This window comes from Bos mutus, chromosome 14 (assembly GCF_027580195.1).
Source record: "Bos mutus isolate GX-2022 chromosome 14, NWIPB_WYAK_1.1, whole genome shotgun sequence".
NCBI classification, from domain to species: domain Eukaryota; kingdom Metazoa; phylum Chordata; class Mammalia; order Artiodactyla; family Bovidae; genus Bos; species Bos mutus.
The window spans coordinates 69,102,233-69,119,823 of record NC_091630.1 but is presented as its reverse complement, the minus strand read 5'-3'; the positions used below and the strand labels follow the sequence as shown (position 1 = coordinate 69,119,823).

General features: G+C 51.0%; 1 protein-coding gene and 1 long non-coding RNA gene across 2 annotated transcripts in view; one reads left to right on the top strand and one right to left on the bottom strand.

Annotated features, from left to right (window-relative positions):
* Positions 1 to 6,931, bottom strand: part of SPATC1 (spermatogenesis and centriole associated 1) — a 27,536-nt gene extending 20,605 nt beyond the window's left edge. The window contains exon 1 of the mRNA XM_070382551.1: positions 6,721 to 6,931. Coding sequence (XP_070238652.1) covers positions 6,721 to 6,931 — 211 coding nt within the window. The remainder of the gene's footprint in view (positions 1 to 6,720) is intronic.
* Positions 5,999 to 17,591, top strand: LOC138990717 (uncharacterized). Its single transcript, XR_011466804.1, has 4 exons — positions 5,999 to 6,128; positions 6,713 to 6,917; positions 14,226 to 14,460; positions 14,595 to 17,591. It is a non-coding gene; the product is annotated as an uncharacterized lncRNA (long non-coding RNA).

Below are 17,591 nucleotides of genomic sequence, written 5' to 3'. Positions count from 1 at the left end.
CATTATGCCAGCATCCTTTGGGCCCATTACACACCTCCCAGGTTCTCCATTCAGTTTCTTCTGCCATTTTCACTTCATTTCAGACTTTCCTCACCTTTTTATCTCCACCATTGCTCTCAGAGAATGAAAGTTTTACAGAGAAAATTAAAGCCATGGTTCTGGAGTTGCTTTAGCTTCCCACCGGCATTCTCACGCCCCTTTCCTTCCTCCTTCCCTTCTCAGACAGGGGAAGAGATGTTCTTCCTTCAGTTAAGGCAGCTCTCCTCTAGAAAGTATCCCTTTTTTCTTTCGTATCTTCCCTTTACATAGAAATGAACTCAGGTCTCTGCCGTCAGGAAAAGCAGCTCTGGACTCCAGGCCCCTCTCCAACTAGTGCCCCTCCAAACCCTACTTCATGAACTGTCAACCATCTATTCTCTCCATTTTCTCATTCACTCGTCACATCACTTAGTGGGGCTTTCCTACTTACAATGGGGTTGAAGTCACTCTAGTCAAGGTTAATAATGCCAAACCATTAGTACTTTTCTTGCCTGACCTCTCAGGTAGCCTTTACTTTGTTGACAATTCTGTCCCCTTTGAAGCTATCTCTTGGCATAATGGTGACATTATATCTTTGAGGTTTTCCTTGTCTGAATTCTCCTTTGCCAGCTTCTCTACCTGTCCTGACTCAAGACTTGTTCTCGCAACCTCTTCTTACTATTCGTCTCTCTTCGCAAATAGTCTCACTCCCTCTTGTGACTTCAGTTATCAAAAACTCTTGGATCTTTTCTCTCTAGCCCTGACTTCTCCTTTGAGCCTCAGGCTCATATCTCCACTGCTTCCTAGATGCTCCAGGTGTGTGTCATGAGAATATCTTAGAGCAAAATACAATTTATTCTCTTCCCGCAAGACTGGACATCCTTCTCCCAGGCTCATCCTCATCAAGAGCACTAATGGAGGCTTTTATATAATATGTCAAAATAGTTAAAATTATCAATCAAGCGAACAAACTATTAAATTATGTTCTATCTGCTTACCTGCAAAATAAAGCTCTGTGACAACCTGGAAGGTCAGATTTGATAAGACTCTTGTACTCCCTGGGGTTCTGTGCCAGAATGCGGTGGCTTGGGGAGAGCCACCTCCTGGCCCCTGGGCCTCATCCTACACCCCTTCTCTTCCACCTGGGCTCTGTCCTGCACCGTGAGGGGCCTGGCACACGTGCTGTGAGCACCCACAAGCCCAAGCTGACACCCTGTGTTCCTCCTAATGGGAGAAAGGTCAGAGGACTAGACTGGAGGGTTTAGGAGGTTGTGCTGTGCACAAGAGTAAGGGCAGAGAAGAGTAGGCCCAGAAAGAGGAATCGAAGGTCAAGTTCATAAGAGCATATTGAGACTAAGAGCCTGACTCTATGAGGAAGGCCAAGCACAAGGAATGGGCAGGGGGAACAGGCAGCGTGGGGAGGTGAGCGGCTGAAGATCCGCTGAGGCAGCTGCAGAGATCTGCCCCGGCCGCTGTGGGAGTGGAAGGCTCTGCGGTTCCAGGAAGTGATGCCCTCAGTCCCCTCAGCCACACAGACACATTCTGGACTCTCATCCCTCACATCTGAGCTGTTCATTTTCTTACTAAGTCACTTGAATCAGTTTATCTCCACTGCTAGTTCTCACACCATCATCTTCTACCTGGATGACTCAAGAGCTGCAGTCTAATTCACTTCCCTATCTTAGTCTCATCTCCCTTGACTCCATTTTCCACAGCAGCGGGAATGGTCTTTCTGAAGCATAAATATGATTACTCCTTGTAGGAACCTGCCAGCGTCTGCTCACTGCCTTTGGGAGCAAGTCCAAGCTCCTCAGTATGTCCTTCGAAGTCCTCAGCATCTGAGCCCTGCTTGCCTCTAACTGCATCAGCACCTCTCACTGACCCCAACCCCTCAAGTACACTCACAAATGCAAACAGTACACACACACCTCACACTAGCACACAGAGCATACACACACTCTAATACCCACACACCACACACTCATACATGTCCCACACTAAAACACACATTCACAAACATACTTACACATACTATTGTATTCTATCAAAGTATATGATTATCCACATGCTATACACATAGCAACTCACAAGACACATACGCTACACATACTACACTCACACATTCACACACACACACCTTTTTTCATACTTGTACAACACACACTTCCAAGGCACACATGTTACACATTAGTTACTTACCCACCTATACCACACACTCCACACATACATCACATTATACACTCATGGGTCATACACACTAACACGACGTTCACATGCTCACACACCCCCCCCACTCCATACCCACACCCACACACTAAACACCATGCACACCACAGGCTTTAACCACACAATCTATTTCTCAGTCCTGCAAACCTTTGGCCCGGGCCTTTGCACAGACTGTTCTTCCCCCTGAAATGTCCCTTTCCCCCTTCAGGGCCAGCTGTCTGGGCTTGTCACCAGAAGTCTTTTCCTAACCCTCCAAGCTTGACCCTTCAGAGTGGGAGAGCAGAAGTGGTCCAAGAATTCTCTCAAGAACCAAACTTAAAAGGAGAAGGCTTGCTTGGTTAGCTTGGGAGTTGGGAATCACAGTCTAATTTCTTCAAGTGTTCAGTTCAATTCAGTTGCTCAGTTGTGTCTGACTCTTTGTGACCCCCATGGACTGCAGCATGCCAGGCTTCCTTGTCCATCACCAACTCCAGGAGCTTACTGAAACTCATGTCCATTGAGTCGGTGATGCCATCCAACCATCTCATCCTCTGTCATCCCCTTCTCCTCCTGCCTTCAATCTTTCCCAGCATCAGGGTCTTTTCAAATGAGTCAGTTCTCCACATCAGGGGGCCAAAGTATTGGAGTTTCAGCTTCAGCATCGGTCCTTTCAATGAATACCCAGGACTGATTTCCTTTAGAATGGACTGGTTGGATCTCCTTGCAGTCCAAGGGACTCTCAAGAGTCTTCTCCAACACCACAGTTCAAAAGCATCAATTCTTCCATGCTCAGCTTTCTTTATGGTCCAACTCACATCCATATGTGAACGTGACTACTGAAAAAAACATAGCTTTGACTAGACAGACCTTTGATGGCAAAGTAATGTCTCTGCTTTTTAATATGCCGTCTAGGTTGTCATAACTTTTCTTCCAAGGAGCAAGCATCTTTTAATTTCATGGCTGCAGTCACTATCTGCAGTGATTTTGGAGCCCAAGAAAATAAAGTCTGTCTCTGTTTCCATTGTTTCCCCATCTATTTGCCATGAAGTGATGGGACCAGATGCCATGATCTTAGTTTTCTGAATGTTGAATTTTAAGCCAACTTTTTCATTTTCCTCTTTTACTTTCATCAAGAGGCTCTTTAGTTCTTCTTTGCTTTCTGCCATAAGGGTGGTGTCATCTGTATATCTGAGGTTATTGATATTTCTCCAGACAATCTTGATTCTAGTTTGTGCTTCATCCAGTCCAGTATTTCTCATGATGTACTCTGTTCAGTTCAGTTCGGTTCAGTCACTCAGTCATGTCCGACTCTTTGCGACCTCATGAACCTCAGCACACCAGGCGTCCCTGTCCATCACTAACTTCCGGAGTCCACCCAAACCCATGTCCATTGAGTTGGCGATGCCATCCAACCATCTCATCCTCTGTCATCCCCTTCTTCTCCTGTCCTCAATCTTTCCCAGCATCAGGGTCTTTTCCAATGAGTCAGTTCTTCGCATCAGGTGGCCAAAGTATTGGAGTTTCAGCTTCAACATCAGTCCTTCCAATGATCACCCAGTATATAAGTTAAATAAGCAGAGTGACAATACACAGCCTTGACGTATTCCTTTCCCAATCTGGAACCAGTCTGTTGTTCCATACCCAGTTCTAACCATTGCTTCTTGAACTGCATACAGATTTCTCAGGAGACAGGTCCTGTGATCTGGTATTTCCATCTCTTTAAGAATTTTCCACAGTTTGTTGTGATCCACACAGTCAAAGGCTTTGGCATAGTCAATAAAGCAGAAGTAGATGTTTTTTAAGAACTCTCTTGCTTTTTTGATAATCCAATGCATGTTGGCAATTTGATCTCTGGTTCCTTTACCTTTTCTAAAACCAGCTTAACATCTGGAAGTTCACGGTTCACATATTGCTGAAGCCTGGCTTGGAGAATTTTGAGCATTACTAGCATGTGAGATAAGTGCAATTGTGTGGTAGTTTGAGCCTTCTTTGGCATCGCCTTTCTTTGGGATTGGAATGAAAGGCAGGACTTTTCCAGTCCTGTGGGCACTACTGAGTTTTCCAAATTTGCTGGCATATTGAGTGCAGCACTTTCACAGCATCATCTTTTAGGATTTGAGATAGCTCAACTGGAATTCCCTCACCTCCACTAGCTTTGTTCGTGATGATGCTTTCTAAGGCCCACTTGACTTCACATTCCAGGATGTCTGGCTCTAGGTGAGTGATCACACCATCGTGATTATCTGAGTCATGAAGATCTTTTTTTGTATGGTTCTTTTGTGTATTCTTGTCACCTGTTCTTAATATCTTCTGCTTCTGTTAGGTCCATACTGTTCCTGTCCTTTATTGTGCCCATCTTTGCATGAAATGTTCCCTTGGTATCTCTAATTTTCTTAAAGAGATCTCTAGTCTTTCCCATTCTATTGAAGTATAACATTTCTTAAATATTGTATCTCCCTGAGCATATCATTTTTGTTGCTCTGTCTGTTGTCTCAGAATCATGGAAGTAGACCCTTTCAGAGGAGAGAGAACTTTGTGCTTGTGACCAGTAAGGGAGGAGTGTGAAGCCCAGTTCCAGACCACAGCCAGGCTGGGAGGTGGGAAACCCAATGGGCAGAAAGCAGGGGGAGGCAGCTTCCAACTGGAACTGGACTGTAGGGGAAGGAGCCCAGACCTGAGGGGAATAGCCTCAGGTCAAAAGGTCAAGTTCTTAATCAGAAGCATGCCTAGTTTAGAGTGAGCTGAGTTCCAGGGACTCCTTGGCCTGATTACCACTTCTGTTGCTGCTGCTGCTGCTGCTAAGGCACTTCAGTCGTGTCCGACTCTGTGCGACCCCATAGACGGCAGCCCACCAGGCTCCCCTGTCCCTGGGATTCTCCAGGCAAAAACACTGGAGTGGGTTGCCATTTCTTTCTCCAATGCATGAAAGTGAAAAGTGAAAGTGAAGTCGCTCAGTCGTGTCCTACTCTTTGAGACCCCATGGACTGCAGCCTACCAGGCTCCTCCGTCCATGGGATTTTCCAGGCAAGAATACAGGAGTGGGGTGCCATTGCCTTCTCCAGATTACCACTTCTAGTGGAGAGAAAAGCCCAGGTGGGCAGGCTGGCTGGAGGGCAGGGCCTGAACCAGACTAGGAGCTGAGATGGGGGAGGATGACCCAGCTGAAGGTGTTCTTGGAACTCAGAAAGAGGAGGGTTATCAGTCCCAAGTGCCACGCAGCGACTTCCCTGGCAGTCCAGTGCTTAAGACTTTGCCTTCCAGTGAAGGGGACATGAGTTCGATTTCGATCCTTGGCCAGGGAGCTAAGACCCCACATACCTTGCACGGCCAGAAAACCGAGTGGCATGCAGAGTTTGAGAAGGATGCGGCACCTAGAAAGCCACCTTTCTAGAACAGCAGAGTGTCAAGGTCCACTGCAGAGCTATGGAGCCTTAAGTGGTAAAGACTGAAAGACCAGAGTCCTCTTTCAGTGAAGGGGGCTGGCCTCCTGTTGATGAGCGGAGTGGAGGTGGGGGCAGCAGGATGGCACGAGCGGGGCCTTTGATGGAGTGGGGGTCTCCACAGGGGTGCGTGGGTGCCAAGTGTGGGTGCAGAAGTGCACCTGGGAAGGAGGCACACAGCCTTCTCCAGGACAGGAAGGACGTTGTAGACAGGGAGAGGATGTGGGTATAACAAATGCGAAGGCGTTTCGTCAGCTCCTTACCAGCATGCTCTGACAGCCTATTGCCACACCCTGGGAAGTTCTCTCTCTGATTGCTTCAATACCAGCCATTCTGTGCCCACAGCTTTCTGTTCTGGTGCATCCCTTTTTGCCATCCCCACAGTCAACCGTGAAGCCTCTTTGGCTTCCTGGCCCCTGAACAGTCTTCTGGCCCAGTCCCTAAGCTCCAGGCCTAGCCCTGAAGGTCATCACTTTAACTGCTTTTCTGCAAACACCTCTAACTTCTTTGCCAGTTTTTCTGTCTCACCCCGCTCTCAACATCCTCTCCAGCCCCAGGGGTGTCACGCATTAGTGATTTCCAACCTCAAGCCTCAGTTCTTGTTTCTCTGTTTGGCTTTTGGACTCAGGTGGCTAGTTGCCTTCTGGTCACCTCTGAGTGGAGAGGAACGGGGGAGAGGCCTGGGGTGCTGAGGGAGGGACGGGGCGGAGGGTGGAGGGGCGGGGTGGAGAAGCGGAGGGTGGGTGCTGAGTCGGGTCCAGTGGGGCAGCACGTTTGGGTTTCAGGGCTGGAAAATTCAGTCTGTGGAACTGCTTGCAAGTTCACCTGAGGGGAGGGTTCGGGCAAGGGTTCCTGCTGTGGGGCGAACGGGGCTGGCACCTAGTTTTGTCCTTCTATCTTGACTGTCCTGTGTCCTCACCGCCCCCACCAGGGGGCCTGCTGACCTCATGTTTCTTGCTGTCTATGCCCTTCTCCCCAGACCTGAACACCAGACTCCCTCCCTTGTGGTTGCGGTCTCACCCTTCCCTCCCTGCTTTTCTTGAACTCAGCCTCTTGCAGTTACCCTGGTGTGGAGAAGCACTGGCCGCCGCCTCACTGAGCCCGCTGCTGAACCCGCTGATGCCCAGGCTGCCCGCCTGTGTCTTGATCGCTGACTTGAGCTCGTAATTCTCCCGAATGAGCCGCACCAGCTTCTTCAGTTCCTCATTTTCCCGCACCAGCCTCTCGATCTGATGCCGAAGCCCCTCATAATTGGTGAGTAGAGACATGCCCCAGGGCAGCAGGAAGGGTGCGGCCCTCAGGAGGACCCTGCACCTGGAGGCTGCCCAGGGCCTCGGGCCTCGCCCGGGCTGGAGGAGGGCACCAGAGTTTGCAAGTCGCAAGGCTGGCCCAGTGGGCCTGGGTATTGTGAGGTCAGAGGCTGCACCTCCTCCGTGCTCTCTCTGCTCTAATAGGCTCAGCTCTCCATGCCTCCAGGCCTATGTGCTGGGCCCCTGCAGCCTCGAATGTTCCACCCCTTCTCTGTCCAGCCAGCTTTCCTCTCAAGGTGCCTCCTCTGTGGAGTTTCCTGGTCCCGCCCTCTAGGCTGCCCCCACGGATGTGTCCTTTGTCACAGCATTTGCCTGGGCCTATGCAGTTAGCTCTTTAGCCCGTTTCACTCACTTCACATCGAGGGCAAGGACTGTGTGACTCGCCAGCATCCAGCAAAGGGCCAGGTGTCGTGAAGGTAGATGACCAGTGAACATCTGTTGAATGAAAACTCGTCACCTTCCTTCCTGGAGAGGGTGCCCTTTCCTGGGGATCTTGCATTTAGTTGTCAGCCTCCTCCTGGTGACATTCTATCTTGGACACCTGGACGCCGGGCTATGCTTTCTTCTAGTCCCAGGTGCTCAGAGACTTTCTGTGGCAGCTTTCCCAGGGGCTCCCGTGTCCAGGTACTCGGCTCCTTGCAGCTTGGTTTCTGTTTCTGTTGACTCAGCTGCCCTATTCCAAATTCCCTGGCGGTGCCCCTCCTGTGCCCGCTCTTCTCTGGATTCTTGAATTTTCTTATTATTCTTCAAGAACCCAAGACTGCATTCCTCATCAGTTTCTAAGAACGCAGATTTCTGAGTCCTTATAGCACTTCCCCGTTTTAGAGCCATCTACTGAGAAATTTGCAGGTCTGACCTTGGCAGGAGTGAGGCCATGTCTTCATGACCTCCACTGGTTCTGCGAGTGTCTGCTCTTGAACAGGAGGAGGTGGTGGCATCTTGGTATAAGCCAGAGTGCTCACGCTTGACAGTAGAGTGGGGGTGAGGACGCAGTCGAAGATCAGCCAGGACTGGGGTCAGTCTGAGCTGAGCATTCTACCTGGACCTCACAATGGGAGGCCTACCCCCACCCTCCTCCGACACCCCAGACTGTAATCGTGGCTGAATCACTCTGGCCCTGGGGACCAGGGCTGAGCTTTCTTCAGAGATCTCCTCTCCACATGTTCGGCTCTTAATAGAATATCTCTGCTGGGATTTCCTCCAGCGTGTGAAAATAAGCTTATCATGGTCCAAGCCTCTTCCACCTCCAGTATTATCTCACTGTTGGCCTCTCCTTGGGTGGATGCTTTCTTTGCCGTCTGTGACGGTTACATTTTCTGGGTCAGCTTGGCTGGGCTATGGTGCTGCCTAGGAATTTGGTCAAACACTAGCCTAGTCATTGCTATGAAAGTTGACTTTAAAGTAAAGTAGATTATCCTCAATCATGTGCGTGGGCTTTATCTTGGGTTAACCAACCAAAAGCAATCATTCGAAAGCCTTAAGAAGAGAAAACTGAGGTTTTTCCAGGGAAGAAGTAGTTGTGCCTCAGCACTGTTTTAGAAATTGTCTGAGTTTCCCGTCTGCTGGTCTGCTCTGCAGACTTCGGACTTGCTATTTCCAATTGTGTGAGCCAGTTCCTTAAAATAAATCTCTTAATATGTAAGAACTCTGATACACCATCTGTATTTCCCTTTGTACCAGTACTGCTTTCTTTATATATATATATAGCATCAACTGTATGGAGGGCATTGTGCTAGAAATCAGGGGTTCAATGTCATAATCAGGCATTATTCCCACCTTACTGGCCATATTGAGTACAGAGGAGAGCAGCTGTGAATCGAAAAATCACACATAAATGTCAAATTACTGCTGTGATGAATGTGTGGTGCCCAGAGAAGGTGTGGTGTGTGGGTTAGACCCAGTCAGCTAAGGGCAGCCTTCCCGGAAGAAGTGATGATTGAAATGATACAAGGGAAGTTTCTGGTGGGAGAAGAACTTTCTAGCAGGCATGACAGCCCATACAGAGGCCCTGGGTCAGTGTGCTCCCAGGAAGGGACTGAAAGAGGCTGGCTGAAGTGATGGGCCGGAGGAGGGGAGCTGCTGTGTGTGTGGAGGAGGACAGAGGGCCCAGACTGTGAGCAGGCCTGGCGGCCATGGGACTGTTGATCTTCGTCCTAAGGGCCTCGTGAAAGCTTGAAGGGCTTTAAGAAGGGAGTGTGGGAATGGACTGGAGAGAAAGCCGCTAAGTCGAACACAGTAAGGAGGCCGCCACAGTTACCCAAGCAAGTAACGCAGGTGGCTTGAACACGGGTGGTACCAAGGAGCGAAGTGGATGGGGTTGAGAAAATTTCTGTGGGTACTGGGTGGACTGGTATCCAGCATGGGTGTGAACAGGGACAGCAACACAGTTACTGGTTTGTGTGCTACAGCCTCTGGTGACACCAACCCAGAGGGAACAAGACCAGGTTTAGAGCAAAGACCCCGAATCAGGTTTGGAAGTGCTGCTGAGAGTGGGTGCTGTTGAAGCCTCCAAGGAGTTCATTCAAGGAGGCAATGCTTCCTGCTCCGGTCCCATGGGAGAGCCCGCCGTGTATGCTAGAAAGATATCATTTGAGGCTCATCAGCTTTTAGACGGCAAATGAAGCCACGGGAGTGGGTGAGGTCACCCAGGAATCAGTAAGTCAGAAAGGCAACAGGCTTTAGGCCTCCTGTGCCTCAAAGAGCAGCACAAGCCTGCAGAAGGCACAGGATGGAAGTGCTGCAGGGACTCGCACTCCCCTCGGGCTCTACAGGAGTTCTCTGCAGACAAAACTTCAGTGTTTTCCCACTCACTTATGCTGAGTCAGACAGCCTCTGGTGTTGGGCCACTGGCTTTTGCACAGTTTGTCCCCATTCAGATTTACCTCATTAGATTCTGCTCTGCGTGCCAGCTTGGCGAGGCCCTCAGGGATCTTTGCTCCCGTCTTGGCTGAGGATGCTTTGTAGGTTTAACAAGCTTCCTTTTACAGCCATCTTCTCAAGAAGATGGTTGAAGAACAGGGGCCTTTATTTAACCTGGAGCCCTCTGTCTGCACCCCCTTCACTTCCCATATCCCTTGTGGGGAGGGGTCAGTCCGCATGTGGCCAGCGCACATCGAGCTATATCGGCCGCATGATCATTTCAGTCCTATTTAACCGCAGGGTCTGCGGGCTTGCAGTCACATCCTGGTGCTGATGGGGAGCTCCTGGGAGGGATCTGCCCAGTCTGCGCCCCACAGAGTCAGCTGGCTCCTGACTACCAGCACCCTCCACTACTGCTGACAGCCCTAATACCCCCCACCCCAGGCAGATGGTACAGACACCTCCTCCTCTGGGCGAGGCACCGAGGCACCACCCTCCAAGCACCTGGGCTTCCCAGGTCCCCACGACTAGCCCATGCTTCCTGCCTTTTCCCAGCTGTCAAGGTTGGGGTTTGGGGCAGGCTGCCGAGTCTCTGGCCTGCTCTTCCTGCCTCCAGCCTCAGCCTCTCTGCATGCTGCCAAGAGGTCTTTCTGACCCCCTGTTGGATGCAGGCTCCACTTGGGGAAGACAGGTGCTGTTGTGGGAGGACGAGAGTCACAGCACATACTGCTCTGCACCCCTGAGCCCGGGACAGGCCCCAGAACACAATAGGTGCTCAAGAAACACACAAACTTTTTTCCTCTTTTCTCAAAGAATTCCCACCACAGAGCTGGAGAAGGCACGTTGGCTAGTGGTAGAAGCAGGCCAGATGCTAGCTGAGTGTCTGAGGATGAGCCTCTGGGTTTCTGAGGGAACGGCTGCCCCTCCCTGCGTCTAGAGGCCTGGGGAGGCAGTGGCCTGGGAGAAGCAGGGGACCCTGCGCACCAGCCTGGGGTCCTGCCAGCCAGAGTCGGGGAGAAAGCCTCAGAGGAAAACGTCTCCAGGTGCTAGTTAGAGGCAGAGTGTTCTGGGAATGAGACCTTGGTCACCAACGGGGGTCATCCCGTCACCCCTCGTAAAGGGGTGAGTTAGAGGCCAGGACAGGGGCAGGAGGGCCCTGTCAGGCCCTGGAGCCTGGCAGCATCTCCTGTAGTGCCCTCTCTGCCTTTTACGAAGCATCATCTGAGGGCAGCCAGGAGGAGGAGGGCGCGGCAGCATTACAGAGGGGAGGGGCTGGGGACCGGGCTGCTGGGGATGTGTGTGGTTGGGTTCAGGCCCTCGGACTCCAAAAGCCTCAGCCCGGACCTGTGTCACTCCTTACCCTGACCCTCGGTTGATGTCTGCTCCTAGTGCAGACCCCAGCGTGGGAGCCCGCCTCAGGTCCTGCCATCAGCAGCGTCGAGTGATTGCGCATTGGGCCTCAGCGTGGCCATGTGGCCCCAGCGGCCCCCATGTGCGTGCCTCTATCCCTTCATCTGTCGTGGTGGGCGATGTGCTACCTCCTCCCCCCGCTGTGTGAGGCCTGAATGAGGTGACGTGTGTAACACAGCAAGGGCTGTGTCTGGCGCAGGGGAAGAGCTAAATGCATTTTCTCATCAACCCAGAGATCTTGACAGCCTGCCAGGTGCCAGGCACGTTGTGGGGACAGCAGGGAGCAAACAAAGAACCTCTGCTCTCTCTGGCTCCATTTCCATGGCCAGGAGCAGCCCAGGGAAGGGCAGGCCTGAAGCTGGAGGGGGAGAAGAACCCCAGGCTCCCTGGCCCTGTTCCTTGACTGGCGGGCACTCTCAGAGCCTGGGAGGGGAGACAGAGGGTCATGGAGGTGGGGGACCCTAGCCAAGGACTGCCTGCCAGTAAGGGTAAGGGGTGACTGTGGACATTGGCCTTCTGAAACCTCAGCCCCCCATCAGCCGGCTTGTGACGCCGTCTCGTAAGGCTTCTGTCAGGACCGTGCGTCCGGTTATCTGCTCCACTACCGGCATTGCCGCCATCTCTCACCGCTGCAGGGAACCCAGCAGAAGCCTGCTGCCTGCTGGCAGGCACGTGGGCTGCCGACTGAGAGAAGGAGGTGAGGGTGGTGGTGATGCAGGGTGGGAGGAGGAGTGATGTGGGGAAGGCTGAGCAGGTGGGAATGAGGCCCGCAGTGCAGAGAGGTCAGAGGGCCTCTCTAACAGGCAGCTCTTGGGAGGAGACTAGAGCCGGATGTGGGACAGGAAGTGAGGGTGTTGAGGGCAAAACCTTCCTGATGGAGGGACAGCCAGTGCAAAGGCCCTGTGCATGCGAGCAGCTGGGGTGCACTTTTGAAGACCAGCCATCAGGCCTGCAAGGTGGAGGGGAATGAGCCTTGAAGACAGAGGTGGCCACGTAGAGACAGAGGCGAGGTGTCGAGGGGAACACAGGGACTTTGGATCTTACACCTGGTGAGAGGCTGAGGCTCGGAGGGTTTTGAATGGAAGAAGGAGCTTAACAGACAGTTCACATGATTATATGACCTGGGACTGGGGCTGCAGGATCCTCGTCACTGCTAGGTCCTTGGGTCCACTTCCAGCACTTCCTGGGCTCTAAGTGAGCCCTGCAGAGCAAATTCACTGGCCCTGCCACCTCCCTCGCTCCTCGGCCTCTGGGTAAAGTCCAGACATCCCCGCCTGCCCGCACCTCCCCACCTGCACCCCCTCGCACACACCGACTTCTGCCTGCCGCATGCCTCCCCAGCCCTTGCACAGCTCCTGAACCGAGTCCATCCCTGCTCCGGGTGCCTCTGCGACAGGCCCTGGCCAGCCCTGCAGCTGAGGGCAGATCCGCTCCCAGCCCTCAGCTCAGCCCAATCTGGAGTAGAACAGTTGGGGGCCTTTCATCAGGAGTCTCTGTGAGCATGGAGGGAAGTGGCAGGGGACAGGGCCACCTGGTTTTAGGCCTGAATCTGGAGAGCAGTGTTTAAATCTTCGCTCGCCTTTTGCCGGCTGGCTGGGAGAAACACCATGAGGTCACGGCAGGCAGGGCTGTCTGTCACCTTTGGGGAGTGAGTTTGTCTTAAAAGTCAGATGACCCAGAGGTGAGGTCAGGGTCTGCATGCTCGACATCCAGTTGCGGTGACAGACTTTGGACACTTGGGGTCTTCATCTGCCTACGCTCAGGGCTCACAGAGGAATAGCTGCTGTAAGGGGAGCAACTTGAGGCCGGCAAGCACACACCAGGGTGCTCTGATAAGGTCACCAAGCTGAGGGTCAGATAGTGGGATTGACACAGGATTAGAGCCCAACCCGGGGGTATTGGCCATCCTAGTCATCTGCCACTCAGGCCTCCTTGCCCTTGGCCCAGAGGCCTCCCCAGCTCCCATGCCTGCAAGTGAGTCCTGGGTGAGGGTCTGGGCCTGAGGTCAGCTTGTTCACCGTCACCTGGGCTCTGGCTGGATCTGGGTGGCACACCTGGCCCTACTTCTTCCTGTGAATTTTTTTGGCCAGCCCTTACTGCCTGGTCCAGTATCCTTGCCTGGAAAATCTCAGGACCGAGGACAGAGGAGCCTGGTGGGCTGTAGTCCATTGGGTCACAAAGAGTCGGGCACCACTGAGTGACTAACACTTACACTTACTGCCTGGTCCTAGGAACATGTCTCTTCTCTTTTCCCTTCTGCAGCGGACGAGAAGTAAAGACTTTCCCAAACCAGTTTCCTCAGAATCTGCCGTGGAGTCCTGGGTTTGTGACCTGAGCCCCTTTCTAGAGCTAGGCTCATTTGCTTGGTGGTGGTGACGGACACCTACTTAGGCTGATCAATGTTCATCCTCCCTGCTCCAACCCTCTCTCCCTAGCATCTTCCACCACAGCGCTTCTGGTCGACATCCCTCAGGTGGGAGACTCTGATCCCAGGATCCTCTTCAGCCTGTGTGGGTCCTTGAGCCACAGCCTGAGGAATTTCATGATACAATTTTATGACGTTGTTGTTATTATTTAGTCTCTAAGCCGTGTCAGACTTTTTTGCAACCCTTTGGATCACAGCCCACCAGGGCTTCTCTGTCCATTGGGTGAGTACCCTTGGTTCAGCTGGATCTCTTTGTGGTGTTACTGAAAAAACCTGGTTATAGGAGGGAATCCTAAAAAAATACAGTTTTGCTAAAATGCTTGTTTTGAAAATGTGAATTTGTTTCAACATGATTGATATATTTGGGAACAATTTGAACACAGGCAGATTTATTTTTCTCTCTTTTTGGCTGCACTGTGTGGCACGCGGGATCTAAGTTCCCTGACCAGGGATTGAACCCATGCCCTCTGCAGTAGATGCCTGGAGTCTTCACCACTGGACCTCCCAGGAAGTCTCAAACTTCCTTTGTTTATGTGCAATTTTGTTTATGAGAAATAGGTGGAAACAGAAAGTAAAAACTGCACCCAGCTGAATGAACAACCACCTAGAGATGTGCAGGACACACACCTCAGACATCCGCCAGCTGCTTCAGTTCACCAGTCAGCACCATGCTGAGCCACACCCCGACATCCATGTTACAGTTTCCCATCCGATTTCAGACACTTCGCAATAATCCACAAGCCACAACCTTTCCCCACCCACGTCTGTAAACTGGCTTCACGTCTTCTTCAAGGTAAATCCCACATTTATTGTAGTATTCCTGTATTTCTTAACCACGTAACATAAGTAAACCTGTGCTGTCCTTTTTATCACGTTAAGACTTTCCGAGTGTATCGTTGGTGACATTTCTGAGTACTGTGCTTCTAGCCCCGTTTTCCTCGGAAGCCTCGTGGCATTTCTTGTGCTGGTTGCACACGGCGGGGCTGCTGCTGGACTCTGGTGGTTCCTGAGCCCCTGGAAGCCATGGCCTGTGAACTGGCACTCAGCATCCTGCCTGCTGCCTCCCGCCGTCTCCGGGATGGAGTGCTCCTCCGGGCGGCCGGGACACTCTCCCGGGCCTCTTGAGAGAATCACCGGTGGGAGGACTAATCCTTTTTCTGTGAGTGTCTCCTGCACAGTGAGGGAGCCCTCGCGTTGCCACCGCACCCCCACACTGGACCCAGACAGTGCTGTGTGCTCTTTAATGCACAAGGCAACCCAACAAGGACGAGACTTATTGAGCTGTGTGCCATGTACCCTGCTGGGCATCAGGTGACTGTGGCGGCACCACATACATTACGGAAAATTACAGTAAGTGGGGCACACACGTGGCAGGCGAGGGCTTGACTGGGGACCCTGAGGCAAAGGCCGTCTGGCCCTGGTGGGGCATCAGGGCCTCATCCCAGAGGAATGACTTCTGAAGATCTCATCTCTCAGAAGGAGCCAAGTTAGTGGGCTGTTGTGGTCCTCTGTGGTCCTGAGGACACGAAGGGGAAGGTACAGAGGCCCGGAGTCCAGGCAGATTGGTGCAGGTGAGGTGTGCAGAGGAGGAACTGGGGGGCGCTGAGCGGTCACCAGGGGCAGACCACTCAGGGCCCTGAGGACCCTCAGAAAGCATGGACTGTATCCTGGGCTGTGGGTGGTGGGGAGGACTGTACCTTTGAAAGTGTGTGTATTGGCTTCCTCAGCTGTCACATGGACAGTGTGATGTCAATACCAAAATGTTGAGCCCTCCTGGGCTGTGCTGGGCAGTCCAGCACCACATTTGCTCTGCCCAAACTGGGAAGTGTCCCTGTGAGAAACTCTGCATCTTCAATGAGCAGTCAACAAAGAATATTTTAGTTTCAAATGTAGTTTTAATTACTGTTAATTTTGAGTTTAGTTATTTTGTGGTCAGAGAACAATTTGTTATAATATTGTTCCATGTAACTGTCATTCTTTCATTTTGATATGTACAATAGTTTATATATCCATAACCAAGGGAACATTTCATGCAAAGATGAGCTCGATAAAGGACAGAAATGGTATGGACCTAACAGAAGCAGAAGATGTTAAGAAGAGGTGGCAAGAATACACAGAAGAACTGTACAAAAAAGATCTTAACGACCCAGATAATCACAATGGTGTGATCACTCACCTAGAGCCAGACATCCTGGAATGTGAAGTCAAGTGGGCCTTAGAAAGCATCACTACGAACAAAACTAGTGGAGGTGATAGAATTCCAGTTGAGCTATTCCAAATCCTGAAGGATGATGCTGTGAAAGTGCTGCACTCAATATGCCAGCAAATTTGGAAAACTCAGCAGTGGCCACACGACTGGAAAAGGTCGGTTTTCATTCCAATCCCAAAGAAAGGCAATACCAAAGAATGCTCAAACTACTGCACAATTGCACTCATCTCACATGCTAGTAAACTAATGCTCAAAATTCTCCAAGCCAGGCTTCAGCAATACGTGAACTGTGAACTTCCAGATGTTCAAGCTGGATTTTGAAAAGGCAGAGGAACCAGAGATCAAATTGCCAGCATCCGCTGGATCATGGAAAAAGCAAGAGTTCCAGAAAAACATCTATTTCTGCTTTATTGACTATGCCAAAGCCTTTGACTGTGTGGACCACAACAAACTCTGGAAAATTCTTCAAGAGATGGGAATACCAGACCACCTGACCTGCCTCTTGAGAAATCTGTATGCAGGTCAGGAAGCAACAGTTAGAACTGGACATGGAACAACAGACTGGTTCCAAATAGGAAAAGGAGTACGTCAAGGCTGTATATTGTCACCCTGCTTATTTAACTTATATGCAGAGTACATCATGAGAAACGCTGGACTGGAAGAAACACAAGCTGGAATCAAGATTGCTGGGAGAAATATCAATAACCTCAGATATGCAGATGACACCACCCTTATGGCAGAAAGTGAAGAGGAACTCAAAAGCCTCTTGATGAAAGTGAAAGTGGAGAGTGAAAAAGTTGGTTTAAAGCTCAACATTCAGAAAACTAAGATCATGGCATCCGGTCCCATCACTTCATGGGAAATAGATGGGGAAACAGTGGAAACAGTGTCAGACTTTATTTTTGGGGGGTCCAAAATCACTGCAGATGGTGACTGCAGCCATGAAATTAAAAGACACTTACTCCTTGGAAGGAAAGTTATGACCAACCTAGACAGCATATTCAAAAGCAGAGACATTACTTTGCCAACAAAGGTTCGTCTAGTCAAGGCTATGGTTTTTCCTGTGGTCACGTATGGATGTGAGAGTTAGACTGTGAAGAAGGCTGAGCACCGAAGAATTGATGCTTTTGAACTGTGGTGTTGGAGAAGACTCTTGAGAGTCTCTTGGACTGCAAGGAGATCCAACCAATCCATGGTGAAGGAGATCAGCCCTGGGATTTCTTTGGAAGGAATGACGCTAAAGCTGAAACTCCAGTACTTTGGCCACCTCATGCGAAGAGTTGACTCATTGGAAAAGACTCTGATGCTGGGAGGGATTGGGGGCAGGAGGAGAAGGGGACAACAGAGGATGAGATGGCTGGATGGCATCACCGACTCGATGGATGTGAGTCTGAGTGAACTCTGGGAGTTGGTGATGGACAGGGATGCCTGGCGTGCTGCGATTCATGGGGTCACAAAGAGTCAGACACGACTGAGTGACTGATCTGATCTGATCTGATCTGATGGCTGAGTAGTATTCTGTTATATAACTATCACAATGAGTGTATTCCTTTACCTGTCCCTGGACATTTTAGTCAAATTTTTTTTGGTTATTATGAATAAAGCTTCTATGGACACTTGTATAGTATATAAGTCTTTGGATAAAAATATAGGAATAGAACTGCTAGATCATACAGTTCAGTTCAGTTCAGTCGCTCAGTCGTGTCTGACTCTGC